The sequence below is a fragment of the Vanessa atalanta genome, chromosome 10 (assembly GCF_905147765.1).
Source record: "Vanessa atalanta chromosome 10, ilVanAtal1.2, whole genome shotgun sequence".
NCBI classification, from domain to species: Eukaryota; Metazoa; Arthropoda; class Insecta; order Lepidoptera; family Nymphalidae; genus Vanessa; species Vanessa atalanta.
Window position 1 is genome coordinate 12251620 of NC_061880.1, and position 19634 is coordinate 12271253.

At 31.4% G+C, this 19634-nt stretch overlaps 2 protein-coding genes across 2 annotated transcripts in view; one reads left to right on the forward strand and one right to left on the reverse strand.

Annotated features, from left to right (window-relative positions):
- The window catches only part of LOC125067040 (endoribonuclease Dicer), a 41921-nt gene extending 41396 nt beyond the window's left edge, over window positions 1–525 (reverse strand). The window contains exon 1 of the mRNA XM_047675417.1: window positions 394–525. The gene's annotated coding sequence lies outside the window, so the exon portion shown is untranslated. The remainder of the gene's footprint in view (window positions 1–393) is intronic.
- A 2657-nt stretch (window positions 526–3182) lies between these two features.
- LOC125066915 (PRADC1-like protein) lies at window positions 3183–7432 on the forward strand. Its single transcript, XM_047675241.1, has 5 exons — window positions 3183–3301; window positions 3374–3510; window positions 4223–4338; window positions 5457–5582; window positions 6499–7432. The coding sequence occupies exons 1-5, from the start codon at window positions 3208–3210 to the stop codon at window positions 6668–6670; spliced, it is 645 nt and encodes a 214-aa protein (XP_047531197.1). The 5' UTR covers window positions 3183–3207; the 3' UTR covers window positions 6671–7432.
- Window positions 7433–19634: the final 12202 nt, after the last annotated feature.

A 19634-nucleotide genomic window follows, 5' to 3' on the forward strand; every position in this document is an offset into this window, starting at 1 on the left:
TATTGGTGTAAATATACCTAACTATTTTTTTTTACGTTGAAACGAAAAAGGTATTAAAGGTAAAATATTTATATTATTTAATAAAAATATTTTCAATTTATATAAAGTAATAAACAGTAACGTGAAATTAAAAAAAATCTTTATACAATCGTTTTTTCAAGTTTTTAAGTCACGAATTAAAACTAATTTGGTTGTTTGATTCATTTAAGCTTAAGTATAATTAAATTTACTTTAAATAGGAATATCAGGTTTATGAATATTATTTCCGCCTTTTATAATAACTTCATATTGCTTTCAATAAGTTTTGTTTACTCATAATAATATCGGTGTCGTATTCTTTTTTTATACAATTTATTTACCGCTTATACACATAAGTAATTTTGTTGTACTTACTACACGGAATAAAACAATATACACAAAACTAAACTGATGCAATAATCATTTATGAGCTTAAAACAGATACTTTCTGCACTGAATTGAATGTCGTGTACTTTTCGATTTCCATTTGCAGAATTTATACAAAAATTTGACAGCTAATGTCAATATCATTCATAGTCTGTCAGTCGGGATTGCCCCGTTTATTGTTGTAGTTATACAATTATGATAATGTCCAGTGCTGCAATTACTAAGAAAATTACCGCGCCACATGGCAAATTAGGTATAGTAAAGACGCGGGTGAAATTTATTTATTTACATTACTTACTTTTCTTTATTATGAAATTTTATTTAAACGTTCTGAATTACAAAAAAATGAAAATGTTGATTATTGAAAAGAAAATAGTAAAATATTATTTTATAAAATTATAAGAAATTTAAATTCGCGCTTACAACGTCAATATTTTATATTTAAATTGAATTGATCAAGGAAAGCCGGAGCCGAGATGGCTAGAACGCGTGCATCTTAACCGATGATTTCGAGTTCAAACCCTGCCTGGCACCACTGAAATTTCATGTGCTTAATTTAAGTTTATAATTCATCTCGTTTTCGGCGGTGAAGGAAAACATCGTGAGGAAACCTGCATGTGTCTAATTTCAACGAAATTCTGCCACATGTTTATTCCGCCAACCCGCATTGGAGCAGCGTGGTGGAATATGCTCCAAACCTTCTCCTCAGAGGGAGAGGAGGCCTTTTTTCCTAGCAGTGGGACATTTACGGGCTGCTAATGCTAAAAAAAAATGCCAATGATCAAAGAAAATTTGTATTTCCTGTTCATCGATCTAGAAAAGGCTTCCGATACGGTACCCAGAAAGCTAGTTTGACAGGCTATGAGAGTGTAGCAGCACATCGTTACGTCGCGTTCCTAGCCACATGTCAAGCACATGTTAGACACTCCATAGCTACTATAAGCGCCTACCACATCTGTACCACGTCGTTACATCGCGTCGCTAGCAACTCGATAGCCACTCCAAGCGCATACCAAATCTATACACAAAAAACTGTGTTAGAAGCATATGATAGGCTTTGGAAGGGGTTGTTTTTGTCACCGAAACCTTTTGTATATGTAACCGTAACATATATTATTATTAAACATTCCACGTTCCTCCTCGATGCAGAGCAGAAGTTTTATTTCACAGCCACACTCCTCTAAAAAGAGCTTAAAATATCCCGGAGTATTATATAACATATACAAGACATGTGCACAAACACTAAAACTTGCGTTAAAAGCACAGCAGGTTTTGGCAAGCCCTTCGACGTAAAAGTAGGATTACATCAGGATTTTGTCTTGAATCCATTATTATTCAACCTGTGAATGGACAACATTACACGAGGAATACAAAAGCCAGTACTAGTGTATGCTTTACGCAGACGATATCGTCTTAGTGGCGAAAAATGTACAGAGCTTACAGGAAACACTCAACCAGTGGGTGACACAAATTAAATACCATGGGCTGCGCATAAGTCGAAGCGGGACAGAAGAGACGGAATTTAATATTTACATAGACAACCGTGCACTCTCCAAAGTGTACAACTTCAAATACCTTGGTTCTGTGCTTACCACTGAATATCGATAAGGACGTAGACCACCACGCCAAAACCGCCTGAATTAAATGGAAATCGTTTTCGGGTGTACTATGTGACCGTAAAATGCCCATTCAAGTAAAGGGAAAAGTTTACAAAACGGTACTACGCCATGATTTATAGGGCAGAGTATTGAACCATCAAAAATACACACGAACAACAACTGCAAACAACCGATAAAATGCTCAGATGGGCGGAATTCCGGAAAAGGCGGAAGGAATAACCCAGTTGGACAAAGTAAGGAATGAGTTTGTCAGGGGATCGTTCAAGAAAACACAAATTGTTACGGACTACGCCGATACAGCCACATCCTGAGACGTAACGATGACCATCCCATCAAGAAAGCTTTAAATATCCCAGACAGACCGTAGGGAAAAGGACGACCGGTTTGGTGGTCAAACATGCAAAAAGAGGCCCAGAAAGAGAATCTGAGTACACAGACAAGCCAGAACATAGTTCTCTGGCGCAGACGTATAACGGCAGACTCGACCCCGGCTGAACTGGGAACAGGGTTTGAATAAAGAAGAAGAAGAAGAGATTCAAATTATTTACTTACCTTAATATTTCATAATTATTTTAACTGTAACAGTCAAATTAATAATATCAATACGTTGAATTCGTTTATTTCACGGACATTTGATACATTAATCTTTAATCCCTATTACGTACTTTTACTCATATATGTCTATGAATTACATTTAAGTTCTTCCCCTCCAAAGAGTATAATCAAATCGCTATGTTTTATTCCCCATTCAACCAAAATTCAACACGTCACCATAACATGTTTTTTACTTCAAATAATACATAGCAAGTTAGCTCGAGTGATACACTATACAGCCAAGTTTCAGTGTATACTTTCGGTACGTATCTAGTACATAGAAATTAAATAAAAAAAATTAAGCATTTGATTCTTATTTCACTAATCGCTTGTTAAATGTTGATTATGATTATTAATAATGAAGAATAGGTATTATATTTCTTGTCGGTCCTTCTCGGTAGAACTTACATTTTAACTATTGAAAAGTTCTTCTAAGGGCTGACTTGAATAATTTTCTTTTAATAAAGAAAAAAAACACGGAAATATATTCAATATCCAAGTGATAAGACTACTACACTAGTCGATCTGCATTTTGTTTAAATGACATTGACATTATTTTCATAGAATATTTGACATTCAATAGATTACTATGCCCTCCACAATTTTTTTAAATATTAAAAAATGTATTTATTTAATTGTCTGTATATTATTCTCATTTTTAATGCCAAAAGTTTCGTCCGGAGGTAAATAATCTAAATTTACATTAATAATAAAAAAATATAAAATTTTTGAATAATTTAAATTTAACTTTGCAGCCAACGACTTGCATTTCTACGATGGGGCATCTACAGCTGATATTATTGCAGGAGATATATTTTTCGAAATCTTGGACCCACCAGAGCTAAGATATTCGTATCGCATTAGACCAGCTAAAGACTTTGGTACTCCTTTTGTATGTATAGTTTCTTTATTATTGGAATTATGTTTTTTTTTATAGTTATATAAAGTAAAACTGGAATAACTTTACACTTCTGGTCAAAGTTATTTCTTAGTCGTTTCTCCTTCGGTTCACATTTAACTTGCTGGTCCATTGCAAGTTAGACACACAATTGTCAGAATTCCATTCAATACTAGGCATCTCTACAATTATTCTTATTATAAAGCCTAAGATAAAAAATCTTGCAGCTAATATTTGTTGAAATACTGTTTATTAGCAGGATATATTATATACATATCTAATTGTAATTAACTAACATAACTTTGTATTTTAAATGTTGGAAAAGAGTAACTACTGAATTTCTTGCGGGTACTTGGTGGAATCTACATCCGGAACCAGTGGTAACTTCACTTAATATAGTTTTATAAAATGAATAAAGAATGTTTTGATTGATTGATTTATTCATTCATTGAGATGAATTATATAATCAAGCATTGGTAAATTTTAGTGCTTGTCCAGATTTTCGAAACTAAAATTTTCTTAGATCTAATTTATTTATCCTTTAATCAACTCGGCTCTCAACTTTGTATTATAAATGTTCATTGATTTTTCAAACTTATAGTGCATTAGTTTTGCGTAACATCATTTTAATTTCACTTTTATTTATATATAAACATTGATATTTATTTTGTTGTCTTGTATAGTACGAAGAGGTAATTATTTTCAGAATGGCAGCATTCATTTTGAAAAGGCAAGATTAGTTCCAACAGTTCCATTGCATAGCTGTGCTGATGTTATGAATCCAGATGAAATATTTGGCAATATAGCCTTATCAGAGAGGGGGTGAGTGTATAATTTTTTTTACACATTGAAAATCTTTATAAATTGATGTGAAGTTTCCGCAGAGAGTGTGAGACCTTCTTAGTTTAATCTGACCAAATAAACATATCATAGTTTGGGATATCACCCAGGCAGTCTAAATTATATCTTATAAAAATGATATTTGTCCTATACAAATGAAAATTTGTTTGTGTTTTTAACTTGTTAATATACATATTTATCAGTGTAGATTAAATAATTTTTTAGTGTTAGATAGCCTACCTATTGAGAGAATTCTATAGCCTCTCCATCTATTTATCTATGTATCTATCTATCTATATATGATGTTCTATATCTATATTACAAATAAAAATGTATAGAGAGAGGCATAGATTATTAAAAATTAGAGAGGATTTTCTAAAATGTTTAATGGTGCTAAAATCTATAATTTTTATCTTAAAACCATTATCCTTTCATCAACTGTTTAATTTTTCATAATATTATACATTTCATTTATTTATAATATCAAATTCATTGAGATCTAACATTTTATCATAAGAACTTAGATATGATTCATGAAAGGAACATCTATGTGTTTTAAAAGATTTTGGTTTGCCTTATTGCATTTACTTGGAATTGTGGGTTTATTTTTAAATTTTTTTTCTAACTTTGCTTGTTGTAACTTATTTTCAATCTTTTCATGTTTGCAAATTTTTTATGAATTAATAAATGGGACAACTATTATATTTTCCATGCAAGGGATGACCAATTTGGCTTAGAACATACTAGTCTAGTCTAAAATTGGGTTTGTTCATGAATATATATCTATGAATATCAGTATATTGTTCTATTTTAAAATTTATAAATTATATTGTGTTTTTGTGTAGCCCATATTACTTATAAAACACTGGAAACTTAACTAGTTAAATTACAATAATGCAATTGAACTGCATATGGTGCCACCAAGTGTATATAAACTAATTTATTTTGGTATTGTTTGTTTTCAATTTTTTATTTTTAAAACATATAGAATAGTATCAAGATAATACCTGCGACTGTTTGTAATACTTGGAGGCCCGTAAACCATTGCGTTATAAACTCTTAAATTGTTTAGTAATTGTTAAAATTTTTGGATATTTCAGGGAGTGTTCATTCGTGTTTAAAACATTGAAAGCACAGCAAGCGGGCGCTCAAGCAATTATCATCACAGAATCTGTAGACAAATGGGATGATGCGCTGGACCATCTCATTGAAATGGTTGACGATAAGTAAGATGTTTTTATAATATTAAACTCATTTCTTCACTTTTTTTTTCCGAACCAGTGGTAGTGTTTAATTTGACTATCAATAAAAAAGGGTAATGCGTCTATATTGAATAAAGGAATTTGAGTTTGACTATACAAGTTATGAAATATTAGTATTTAATAATATTTCATAAAGATAAGGATCTGATAGAAAATGAAACTGAAATTATAATTATTGTTTACTAAATTGTAATATCCATATATATATTGTTGCCATTTAGAAAAATATGATGATGATGTCTTCTTTACTGACTATGCAATAATTCTCAAGATATCTTGACTTCTTGAGATACTTGAACAAAATGCACAAGCATGTGCAAAAGCGCGAGTGCACTCCATGTTCCTCTACTCTCATAATCCAATTGGACGGAATCTTAGAGGACCCAAAAGAGTTCTCTCTCTTAGAGACTTCCAGAGTCTGGACTGTTAATGAGAATTACTTGGCTAAAAAACCAAAAAAAAAATTTTGGCATTACCTGGGGTAATTGAACTAGTTTATAAGTTACTCACTAAACTAAACAAGTAGCAGGCAGCCCGTCTGTACGACAGTACTACATGGCTTATCTCTGACTGTGTAAGTAATCAATAAGACATCTACTAACTGCAGGTTCACCAAAACGATATGGTCCCAGGTCTTTTTTATAAAGTCTTCAAATAAATAAATATCTATAACAATATAATAAAGCAGAGGAGTTTTCGTATTTTTGTTTAAATGCGTTAATCAATGGATTTTCAAGCTTATTAGAAAAAATATATTTGTATTAATATTAGATAGCCCAATGGTTGAGGAAGTTTGTCGATAATATGCGACTATAAACAGTATAAGAATATTACCCAGTGTTTTTTCAAATATCATAAGATGTTTCTCTTACTATTTCAGGATGGAGTTGGACGTGAACATACCCGCGGCTTTTCTACTGGGTCGTAGCGGGGCAACAATACTGAGGACGTTGAAAAGACTGCATAAAAGATATGCCCTTGTAAATTTACCAATAAATATGACTCATGTACCATTAGGTAAAATGAATCAACCACCTTGGATATCATGGTAAAGGAACGACATTGTTTGTTTGTTTTATGTTTGGATTATTTATGTTTTGTAGTTTTACAATAATTTGAGACTTTGAAATTAAGTCTTGATACTTTTACAAACAACATAGAAAATATTAATTGCATTTTAATAAGTCATTAGTTACCAGTAACTTTTGGGAGATAAATAGCTGCTAGTAGTTATACTGTTATATGTCTTTGACCTTCACTATCAGAGATATTGCCCAACAGTAGGACATATATACTCTGTTTATTTTACTTAATGATTGATATGATACTGGTGTAACATGTTTTTTACAAATCGAATGACAAAGTGCCTGTACTTTTAACCGATTTTAAATAAGGGGTTATCAAATTCGGTGATTTTATTTTTATGTTAACTCAGAACCGTTATTTATGAAGCAATTTGGATTTTTTTTTTGTTTGGGAGGGGTATACTTCCCTCACCTTCTCACTTTTTGAACACTCAGTGATGAATAGGTTTTTTGTGTACGTGTGTGCGCGTGGATTCATATAAAATTTGTACCGGCGTGTAAATCGCAAGTCACGCAAATCGTAAACGAGTGCAGTTAACTCAAAATGCAAGCAATAATATAAGCAATAACCGTGATAGGCAGCTGTAAGCTTTCAATGTTGCTGTTATGAAGGAAAGCAATTCTAATCTAAACCATAACAGCGAGAACAAATTTGTTATAACATTATAATTATTATACAAGTTAATAAAATCGGTTGTACGTTAAGCCGTACGCGGTCCGTAGAGCAGATTACGGTTTTTTATTTAGTCCCAGCTTCTTGGCGGCTAGTAACTTTATAACCAATAAGGTTGTCAACATCTCTTTCACTTTTTTTCCCGCTATTGCTATACACCTGAAATTCAAAAACATTCCAATATAAATATCACCGTAAAATTGTAAATACCGTTATATTATCTATCTCGCGCAATTGTAGACTGACGAAAGATTGTGAACGTTTATTCAACTTACAATAAACATATACAATTTCGATAGTTCATAATATTTCGGTTAGGTTAGAGTTTTTATAATTTAACTGAAATTAACTTCGATAGATCATAATCTACCGAAAATGTTGCGTTAAATTGTAAGCAGTATGTTACGGTACAGTTCACAATCTCGCGAGACAGATTATAATCTAACGGTATTTACAATTTTACGGTGATATTTACATTTATAATTTATTAATCAGCTAGAGAGCTATCAGAGAGAATGTAATTTATTGCGTAATGATGATTTTAATAATTGTTGGATGTAGTGTCGTCCAAAGTTTTGTAGAAGTACGGGGACGTTATTTTGACGCGATCCCGCAGCCTCTATCCGTGCCGAAGACGGTGATCGCAGTGGTTTTACTGGGTAAGAATCCTACATAACCCACACTACGATCCCCAAAGTGGCATGGTATATTACTGAAGGTTTCCACCTAGTGTTAAAATGTTGTATTAATAACAATGCACCGTTCATAATTTCGTTAAAATCGATAGCTTGCGAGGTGTCTAGATTTATTGTATACTAACGGTCCTTACAAATATTCGGTAGCATAAAAATTGTCGTGGTGATGTCGACGAAGTTAATGCTGTCCTTAAAACTTTGAAAAGCTAGATGGCGCTGCACTCGACTACCGGCATAACCACGCTCTCACAGGCAGGTCATGTAACTACTTCTATATGGGTTCGTAGACGTATGAGTATATCACACTTTCATTCAATCGTAACCGAAAAATCTTTAAATACACAATAACATCTAATAAAATCTGTCTGTTACATCTTCACGCTTGAATCGCTGAACCGCTGAAATTTCATGTAAATACATTAAATTTGGTGTGGAGATAGTTTGAGTCTCGGGGAAGAACACTTTTTTTAATTCATTCCCCATGGGGGTAGAATAGGGATGACGGTTTATAATATTATAGTGCGAGTAAAGCCGCAGGTTCAGCTAGTTTCCTACAAATTATTTTTCTTTAAAGGAAAAAAAAGCATTAATAATAATAAATAATTTGAAAAATGTATCACATTAAAATTGTTTACTCATTGAAATTATATTTTTTTAACAATCTTACCAGCTGGCCCTTAATACTAATGAAGATCATGAACTGTTTGGTTTATGTCAGTATTGACAAGTACCAGTGTCATGGCGATATTATCTACAAAAAGTCCTATAAATAATTTAATCTTTTCTTAATCGACTAAAGTGTAAGTGTGCTCTGTACTGTTGTGATCAATATTGTCAATGGATGTTTATCTTTTTGGCATTTAATATGTTTTTATTTAGTAAACAAGCAATTGAATTTAATATTAAAATCAGTAAAATAGAAAATTGTACATAAGATGTTTTTCGTGTAGAAGACATAATATTATTAGTATTATTATAATTAATGTTATATGATGAGATTAAAAAAAGATTAATTACTATTCCTTAACCTCGTTAAACGCATTTTTGTTTGGAAAACGATTACAGTACAGTAAACACGACTTGCCGACCAGCGACGCTTTCTTCTTCTTATATATTACTAATCTCCTTTATATATATAAGGTCATGGGTTTTTCAAGCATTAAACAATTTGATTCATCTAAAAAATAGAGTTTAATTTTGTTAATAACAAATAAATTTTACAATACAAATGGCTAACTAAAATACAAACCTAAAAAATAGAGAATCGACAATTGCAATGTTCATGCTTTATTTCTTCCTTAAAGAGAACTGGAATTGTCCTTTCCACTCTTAACTGAACTAAAATACTAATTAATAAAAAAAAACGTTTATCACTAAGTTTAAAATGAATATTTTAAATTAATTGACACTTCTTATGTCATTAAAAAATATTATATGGTTTTTTACTGAGACGGCCTCCTTCGACTCAACTGCCAACACTCGAATGTAATCACAAAGCTTACATATATGGTTTATTGCAGAATTAAATTATCCTTTATATTTAAACCGATGTGTAGAATTTACCACCCATTAGCTATTTATCGTCAAATATTCGAATATGAAGCTGAATCCGAGGGAGAGCGAAGCAGTGTTATTAGAGGCGCAAGGGATCACACCGTAGATAGGTATCAAAGTTGGTGGCACATTTACTATGAAGGGAGAGCTTACACTATTCATACATTGTCAACGTGTATTGCCTATTCAAATAATAAGAAAAAACTAAATAATAATTCAAGGTCATCGTGGGCATCGTGTCACTAGTTTGTACACGTCGAAGTGGTCTACAAATACAATAAATACTCATACTTTATATAATAGCCACTTAGATTTTAAAATCTATGCTTTTATCTTACTTTCAAGAATTTCCCTGTATCCGTTTGTACTAAATATGCCATGCTAATAATCCAAGAATAATTTATGAGGCAAATAAAATATATATCAAATAAATATACCTCATTAAAACCTACTTATGACTTATTGAATTAAAATGTCACCCAAAAAGTGAAATATTTTTGGGTCAAAAGCGTTTCACTCCAACGTTTCATATAGAAACGTTGCAAAAGTCGACCTTGATATTATCTTCTAACTGACCAAAGATGTTCACTGTCAAATCACCCTATTGTGTATTAATATGTAATGTATTGTGTTCGTGTATCAAACTGATGTCTGATGTGAATTAATATATTTATTAGTGTATTTAAATATAGGATTATCGTAATTGTTTAAGTTATCGTTGGTTTCTTGTCATTTGTTCCTTTTTACAGAAATATAATAGACACCATTAATGATATGACTTTTATTTTCTCTCCCATTACATAAATCAATTGCACTGTAGTTTTTAATCTATGATTATTCTATTTAACTTTTTAGATGTCGCTACGTCATCAAATTAACAGTGGGACGGTTAGAAAAAAAAAAACGTTTTTACAGAAATCTCTCATAAATAATTTGTTTTTGCAAAATATTTTACTTAATAATTATTTCACTGAACCGATAAAATAAATGTAATTTATTTTATTATTTAAATTATAAGAAAATGCCAAAATGCAGTATTGGGCTAGCAACACCAATATATGGGAAGTAGGTATGGGCACGGATTCAAGCGAATTGACACCTTTTTGACGTTATAGATAATTAAATAAAAAAAGTTAAAATTATAAATATAATTTTTATATTTATCATTTTAAGTAACAATTTCTTGCTTGGCAGTGATGGAAAATATCGCAAGGCATCAGGTGAAAAGTTTGATACGTGTGTATCAGCTTACTGCAGTGGAACAGGGCAAATAAGCAAAAACAGGAGAATTTCTTTGTCCAGGTTACATTTCCGGGTTTCTATTACTTTACATAATACAATGTTGGACTTAAATTCCTCCTTGTTTTATTTACCTAAAAACATTTTACTTTATGTGAATCTTATTCATAAAATATATTGGCAATTACCAAGGCGATATTTAAAATGTGTTTCGATTATTTCAACTTTCGGGGAGAGGACTGGTTATCCTTAATACAGATTATTGAATTAGCCTAGTTAGGATAGCCTGTAGTACCTTATTTTTATTTCGTTTGGTTACTATGTTGCTATACACTGAGAACTATATTATCCTAGATCAACTATTAGAATATATATTATTTGTATTATCGTGTGAGTATGGGATATTGTAAAACATCAAGATTCCAGTTTATAATGATTCAATGTCACTCTTCTATATGGGCTATAGATCGACATTGTTTAATATAGGAAAAATATTGATTTTTTTTTAAATATTATATGTATATACAAGTGAAATAATAATTAATCTTGACGAGTTTTTCTAAACCGTAGGTCCGGCTTACTTGAAATCAATACAGTTAGGTACTCCGCTCGCGAATTACATGCCCACTCAGAAAGTATTTTTGGAAATTTAAACTTCAACGGGGAAAGTGGGAGGTCTGTTTGAATTTTACTCGAACGAAGTCAGGACGGATAACTAGTAACGGTATAAAAGAACTTTGCTTTCACTCAAATGTAATTTTGCTAGACTGACTAAATTGTTTGCTAGATTAAAACTTATCAAACCTTTGGTGAAAAAAACTGCGTGTATACTACATAACTAAACGATATTAAAACAATTAGAAAATATAATAAAATTGTTCATTATACGTAGATAGATAGTGTTCGAAGCGCAGTGAATGAGCGCTTTGCGTGTTACCGATACCTCGTGCAATCTTTAGGTGTTCAAATGATGGTATATTATGTTCAAACAATATTTAATTTAGATCCACTGTCATTATGGTCTTTGTCATTAACTTTTTATATTTGGTTTTACACAGGGCATTTTGTAGTTTTCAAGGACTAGGTAAGACATAGGTGGCTGAAAGCAGAACTATCTCGCTCAAAATGAGGCGTATGGACGTTTAGTTTACGTACAATTTACGAATTTTTATCATCCAATGATAGAGTCGGCGAAAAATTATTACAACTGTAATTAACCCCGTTAATTAGTTTATTTACGCATAATTTAAAGGAAGTCAAACTAGGTTAAATAAAAACCATTTATTACTGTGCGATAAGAAAATTATAAATTTAACATATAAATATTTTTCCAGTTTATTAGATAGCGACATATTTGTTTAAAATACATTATAATAATTAATGTCACTTACAATAATTAAATAACAACGCAATATTAAAATGACGTATCTCGACATAAATTCCACCACAAGAAGCAGCACATAGTATGTTGTTTCGATATGGAGAGTAAATAAGCCAGCTTAATATATAAATAATTCCCAAGATTGGTCGTGTATTGGTGATATGAGGAGTTTTTAATATTTTGTACAGTTTTTTACGTAGCAATCTATATGACCAGTGGTGACTTATCATCAGCTGGCCCATTGGCCAGTCCGTCAACCATTTGAAAAAAATAAACGAATACTCAGGCCAAACCTAATTTAACCCCTTTCCTGTTCCCTGTCGAATCTCATTCATACCTTAACTATTAATATACCTATTAAAACATCGAATTTATTGATTAAATAAATGATTATGTCGTTTTTTTTCATTGCAATTATAATTGATATAATAGCCGCCTAATTATTGTTTTTTGATGTTATATTTAAGTTAATATTTTAACATTGAAGTATCATATTTATGAGACGTACAAAAGTTAGTCAATATTATCAAAAAAGTGTTACTCTATCGCAATCGAATCGAATCTTAATCCTTACCATTTAATCGTTTTCCTATTATACTAAAAAAACCCGATCCTGTTGCGGTTTAGTTGTAGTTGATCGGAATTGAATAGCAAAGATATCGTAACCGTTATAAATTAGTAGAGTAGATCCCCCTATTCAACTGTTTTCCATTTAATTGTAGTTTATAAAAGTGAGGCTTGCTTAACATCACTGTATACGTGGTTATTATGACAGAACTATTTGGCAAAGACCCCCTTTATGACGTACAGTCAAATATTATACTTTCCTTCTTTTTGTCGTTCATTTGTGCCAAAACCTAAATTATACTACCAACCTAAATAATACTAAATTAAACAATTTTTTACTGATATGATATATTCCTAACGAATCATAATTGAGATATTATGAATACTAAAAAAATAATAATTATGTTAGTGAAAAATGTTAGACAGTATAGTACCTATAATTTATTTACACGTAGCAACAAAGACTCTATTAAGAAAGTAGGGTAGAATAATGAAATATTTAAATTGACCGTACCTAATGCCGCCATGGGAATTGTGACATATGATAGATGAATACGTTATTTTAATCCATTCTATAGGACAAACCAACCACAAGTGGAGTAAATAAAAATTAAAACACAATATTGACATTGAATTGACGACATAATTAGCGAGATCTTGAATACTCTATTGATTAATAAATACCTTAATCCACAGTAAAGTTTATTGAGTAACTTTTAACTTTACTATGGATTAAAGTATTTATGTAGGTATACGTTTTTCTATATAATTTATATGTATACATTTTTTGTTGTACATATGTGTAGATCAAATGTTACAATAAGAGCCGTTTCACAATGAAACCACAATCAATTTATTTAAGTATAAAAGGAGTAAGGACATAAACGACTTTGATATTGTATTGGCGCGATATAATTGTATCTTTTATATTCATTATGGATTCTCAAAAAAAGGCATGTTTAATGCCGATGAAGTTGTTTTTGGAACTTTGGAAATTAATTTAGAGTATGAATTAGTAGTAAAGTGGATATTGGAATAGTTTTGTATTGTCAATTGTATTATTATCACAATAAGTTTTTTCATTTCGGTCATCAAATTAGGTTTATTTTTGTATGGTTCATATACATTAGATACTGGTATGGACTTGAATACTGTTTACGCATAAATAGAGTCATACCTAAGGAGAGATAGACCTTGAGAATCACATTGCCTACATGCCTCTAAATTTCTCAGTTCGGCCTTGATACTCAGGAATGAGTCGTTAAGCTGTAGGTATATACATATTGTAATTTCGCCATACAATCAATACGGAAAAAAATTAAGTATATTTGTGCTTTACGATACAGAGAGGATTTTAGTATATAAGTACTGCTTTATATTTAGAATATTGACGGTATATGGTGGTAGGGCTTTGTGGAAGCCAGTAATAGGTACTCGTCACCTATACTACAGTCAAATAAAAATACTCAGTAATGTTGTGTTCTGGTTTGAAGGAGGAGGCACAAAATACATAACATCTTAGTTCAAAAGATCGGTGGCGTAATTAATTCGTAAGGAATGGTTTGTATACCATTAGGTGGTACTATTTTATTTGAAAAATACAAGGGTTGATTTAATGTTCTCGTAAGAAATAAACGGTGACACTATAAAACCGATAATAATCTCCGAGTCTCAAAGGAGTTCACTAAATGCGGGTTCATTGCGTATGCGCATAGATATGCCGTCATTTTAATATTACGCCTGGATAAGTTTGAACAAGGGATATTTAAGTATTTTAATGAACTGGAACACTATAGGTACATATAGATTACAGTTAAACTTTATGTGTAGCGATTGATTATGTTTTAATCAAACTATTCGTGTGTTTCGTCTGTGTTACGTTTTATATATAAAACAGACTTTGTTTAATAAAACAATATACCGATGTGGTGACGTCAATTCTATACGATAAATCGTTAAAATGAATACTACTTCCGAATATTAAAGAAATATATACTGATGTATGTATGTAAACGGTTGTATAATTTAGGATTAACATTTTATAAAGTAAAATTTACTGTATGCTCTTCCATTATTTTACTTCATCACGCTCTGATATCCTCGCTTTAAAAGCGTACAACAATAGCCACAGTTACGGCCGTCGATTTCTCTACTGCGAACAATGTTTATGTAGAAAAAAACGGTTCGCGCTTGGCCGGTCAAGCGTAACGGACACGGCGTGTGCGCTGTGCTCTATGCACGCCATCTTGGATGCGCGGATTGGGTTGCGCACGCGTTGTTTCAGATCACATTATATGTATATTTATGAATACATTTATTTACCCACTTATTTCTCTTGTAGTTAAATCGCAAGTCAAATGTAACAAAACGTTTCCGGGTTTTTGTGATTCATTTGTAACGTTTATGTTGATATTGTTAAGTTTTATGCTTTCAAGGTATATGATGAAGATTATGATTTTGAGCTTCCAGTCACACAGAAATAATATTTAGTTAATTTTTTCTTGTTTTTAATTTGTAAACCTCTCAATGAATTCTGACGAAATTTGAAAATTTGACAACGGGAAACTTGAAAGTAATTTTCGTTTAAAAAAAATAATTAAAAGTCTTGCAACGCTGGTCGCCCCCGGTATTGCCGAGTTCGTTATCATTTTCCAGCATGTGAAACCGGTGAAAGTTGAACCATCTCGTATAAAAAAAAAAAACTTTAAAAGGTATATTACCTTTAAATAAATTTTTCACTGATGACGCACCCCTCTACGATAAATTAAATAATTTAAATGAAATAAAGTTTCCAAATACAATAACAACACAATACAGATAAATGGTTATAATCGATTTCAGAATTGGATGTAATCCCGAGTTGACTCCTATGGTATAAAGTATCCTCAAAGGAAGAAGAGGCCGTAGCCCAGGAGGACATTTGCAACCTTGATACACATATAAGTTTTAATTTTGGAAAGTGGCGTTTCACAAAAAATATCTTTACTAAAGTTTTTTTTTTATTAATTTAAGGAGAATTAGGTATATTGTTTAATATTTATTTAAAGAGAGACAAATAAAATTGATGAGTTTATTAATTTATACGGCTTATTTTTTGTATCTACGAGTGTATATGGGATTTTAGTAACTAAACTTTTATTGAAAATATGGAATCCACTAACAACACATAATTAATACTAAAAACTGAAAAAGAAAATCAAATTTTAACTTAAAATATAAAAGCCGATTACAATCATTTTGACTCGCGAGCATATTCAGTAAAATTTTTAATAAAATTTTTAATTACGTCGATGAAAACTTTATTAAGTACATTTTATGAGTTTTTTTGTGTAAATTTATATTATAATAATATTACATTCTGTATAAATTGTTTTAGTATAATTAAACTGACAATAGGTACTAAAGTAACCCAAAGTGGAAATGTAAATAACATTTTCGTAAACTAAATTGTGAATTGTGAGTGTGCTTATTGAGAGTTAGAATTTCGAAAACAAATTCTCATTTAATCGGAGATTATTGTAAACGGACCCGCTTTTAAACGGATAGTGAATTTAAATTCACCTTTCCAATGAAGCATGTGTCACTTCGTGTGTTTATTAATTTTATGAAATTATTAAATAAATATAATCCCGAGTAAGTGCGAGTCGGACGCGCGTACCGAGAGTTCCGTACCACCTTAGCTTACTTACCTATGTAAAAACAAATAGTCGGTTTTTTTATACTTTTGCTACAAGAAACTACGACTTGCCAAATTTATCCATATGAAAAATGCGACATATCTTCGGCATAAACGGCTATATCTTCGTATTGCGTAGACTTAGAGGTTTGGTATTCACAATTCCAAGTGACTGTAGACCTTAGTATTTAGAAAACTTTATACCTTAACGCGTTCCTGAGAAAAAGTTTCTTGACGGAGGGACGGACAACGATGATAATGATGACGATCTTACAAGTGTTCCTTCTTTCCTTTAGATATACTGAACCCTAATTAATTTACACCTTTTAATTTAGAATCTTCAGCTAGCCTTGTGCTTAGGAAAGCATTTCTTTTCATAGATGTTTGAAACGTGCAATGTAACAAATGGTCTTAAATAAAGAAGAAGAAAGAAGAATTTAAATAAAGTTTTTGTAATTTAAAATGTATTAGGTACCTGCCTGACAATTATGCGACAGTACTCGCTGTTTACAAAGCTAACACGTGACCTAAGCCGCCGTTGTCGCAGTCATATTTAATAAGTTATGACATATCGATCCTTATTGTGACGCATTTCATTTATAAACGTTTTACTTTTATTTTGTGCTCTTTATATGATTAACTAGCTACCCGGCCATGCTTCGCAGGAACTTATTATATATATTATTATATAATAACCCTTAGAATAAGGATCTTCATAAAACTATTGGCTTATGCGGTGCACGCAAGCTACCTGGCGTTATGATTTTATGACATCTGCAACAATCATCATAATATCATTACGGATTATTTTATAACCTAGCGAGGAGTACAGTACTACACCGAATTGATTGAAATAAGATTAATTTGTACAAATTATAAGTATAACTAAATTGCTCTGTTCAATCTCTTTTTTTAATGAATAAAGATTTATTATTACATTATTATAATATGTCGACCAATTTATACAAAACCCTAATAATTTATAAACTTAAACCTAGCTTATGTCTCACTCCATCCATTAGTGGAAAGTTAGTTTTTGAGCTTATCGCGGTCAGACAGACATATAGACAAGACAGGGGACTTTTTATATGTAGTGTTAATTGAGTGTTAATATGTCAATGATCTTATTACGAAAAATCAGACTAGTATATTAATCAGAATTAGTATATTCCTTTTTTTAAAAACGTACCTCTTCTGTACATATGTATAATAAAATTGGAGTGTCTGTTTGTAATATTAAAATAACCGCATTTTACTAAATGCATATGTGTATATACATGATACATATGTATACCATTTTTTTTTCAATTGTGGTCTGTCTGTCTGTTTGTTCCGGCTTATCTCTGGAACGGCTGCACCGACATTGACGGGACCTTCACTGGCAGATAGCTGATGTAATAAGGAGTAACTTAGGCTACAAGAATAACTTTTTTGTTAAATAGGCATTAGTAGTGTAAGCAACAATCCTCTCTCATATCACTAATGCTCTACAAACCTTGGGAACCAAAATGTTATATCCCTTGTAACTGTAGTTATACTGGCTTACTAAGACTTCCTAACCAGAACACAATAATACTATCACTGTACTTATTATAAGACTATTTAAGACATAATTAATGTAGTTGTTCAGCTAATATAAAAATGTAATTGCTGCTGCTTATTTGTTGTTTTATTAAGAAACTTGTAACTTTCTTATTTAATGTTAACTAGTTGTCTTCCGCGACTTTCCTCCTGTTAGGGTTTGATCGTCAGATTATAGGCATAAAAAGGCTTCCTTGCAGTTCAAGCTTTTTTCATACCGAATTTCATCAAATTCGGTTCATTAGTTTGGACGTGAGAGTTATAAATAGACAAACAGACACAAAGTTAATTTCGTATTTGTAATATACATCTAATATTTGTGTAATCGATATTTATTTGAAATTAAATGCTTACCACTAAAACTCTCTTGGAACTCGAGTTTCTTTCTCACTGTAATTTTAAAACAGAACTTACAATGGTTCATACTGATACATACGGAGTGAGAAACACACAAATTTATATATGTATGTATTTGTTAGACGGAAAGCGATAATCCTAGTAAGTGGATCCTGGCCTCAATAAAGGCTATATTGAAGCTCTAATTGTTTTCGGTAGCACGTTAGGTACGTCACCATATTTGAGCGATATTTCTAATTGTTTCATTTAGCGACTACGAACACTGAAGGCCTTTTGTTTCGTATAAACTCTATAGAACTTTGTTTACGTTCTTTTGTTTTGTTTCGAAAAACATTTTCAATTTAATTGCAAATAAATTCAGTAAATTTTAGTGGAGAGAATATAGTTTGTTTTTTATTTAGCATCGGGTCATATTTATAAATGAAATAAATAAATTTAATGCTAAAAAAATACAAGACAGCTTTTTTCTTTTTTTTTTCATGACATGAAAAATGACATTTCATGATTATGGATATGTCATTGTCATTGATGGATATTCTTTTTTTTTTCGTGTCAGATATGGCCAATATACTGTCTATTAAGGTGGATGTCCTAAATAGACAGTATACTGGTCATAGACATTCCCTCCGTCGCCAATGCGCCACTAACCTTGGGAATTGAGGCGTTATATCCCTTATACAAGTTGTACCTGTAGTTACACTGGCTTACTCACCCTTCAAATCCGAACACAAAATTATTAAGTATTGTTGCTAGGCGGTAGAATATGTAATGTATGGATATCTACCCAGACGGGCTTGCACAAAGCCCTACTATCAGGTAAACCTTTCAATGTCGAAGCGTTTATAATTTTGGTATTATTTTCTAAGCTAATTTTTATTGAGTATTTATTATCCGTTGGACATTTTTTATATGTTACATTTTATAAAGATAACAACTGTTTCTTCCTGATCGATATCGGTTACGGAGGCCATTCTCATCGGAGTGCAATTTGCGCATTATAGGTTAATTACATTATAATTTCCATATGTACCTTACATTACATTATGTATGTGTAAGGTACATATGGAAATTATAATGTAAATAACTTATTTAACTCTATATAGTATACATAAAGTAAATGCCGAGATGCTCCAGTGGTTAGAACGCGTGCATCTTAACTGATGATTGCGGGTTCAAGCCCTGGTACCACTGAATTAACATGTCCTTAA

Bases quoted from the DNA above. Each gene is read 5' to 3' on its own strand.
- LOC125066915 (XM_047675241.1), top strand. From the start codon at position 3,208: ATGCCCTCCACAATTTTTTTAAATATTAAAAAATGTATTTATTTAATT. The intron at 3,511-4,222 runs GTATGTATAGTT...AATTATTTTCAG, and splicing joins AAGACTTTGGTACTCCTTTT to AATGGCAGCATTCATTTTGA. The intron at 4,339-5,456 runs GTGAGTGTATAA...TGGATATTTCAG, and splicing joins ATAGCCTTATCAGAGAGGGG to GGAGTGTTCATTCGTGTTTA.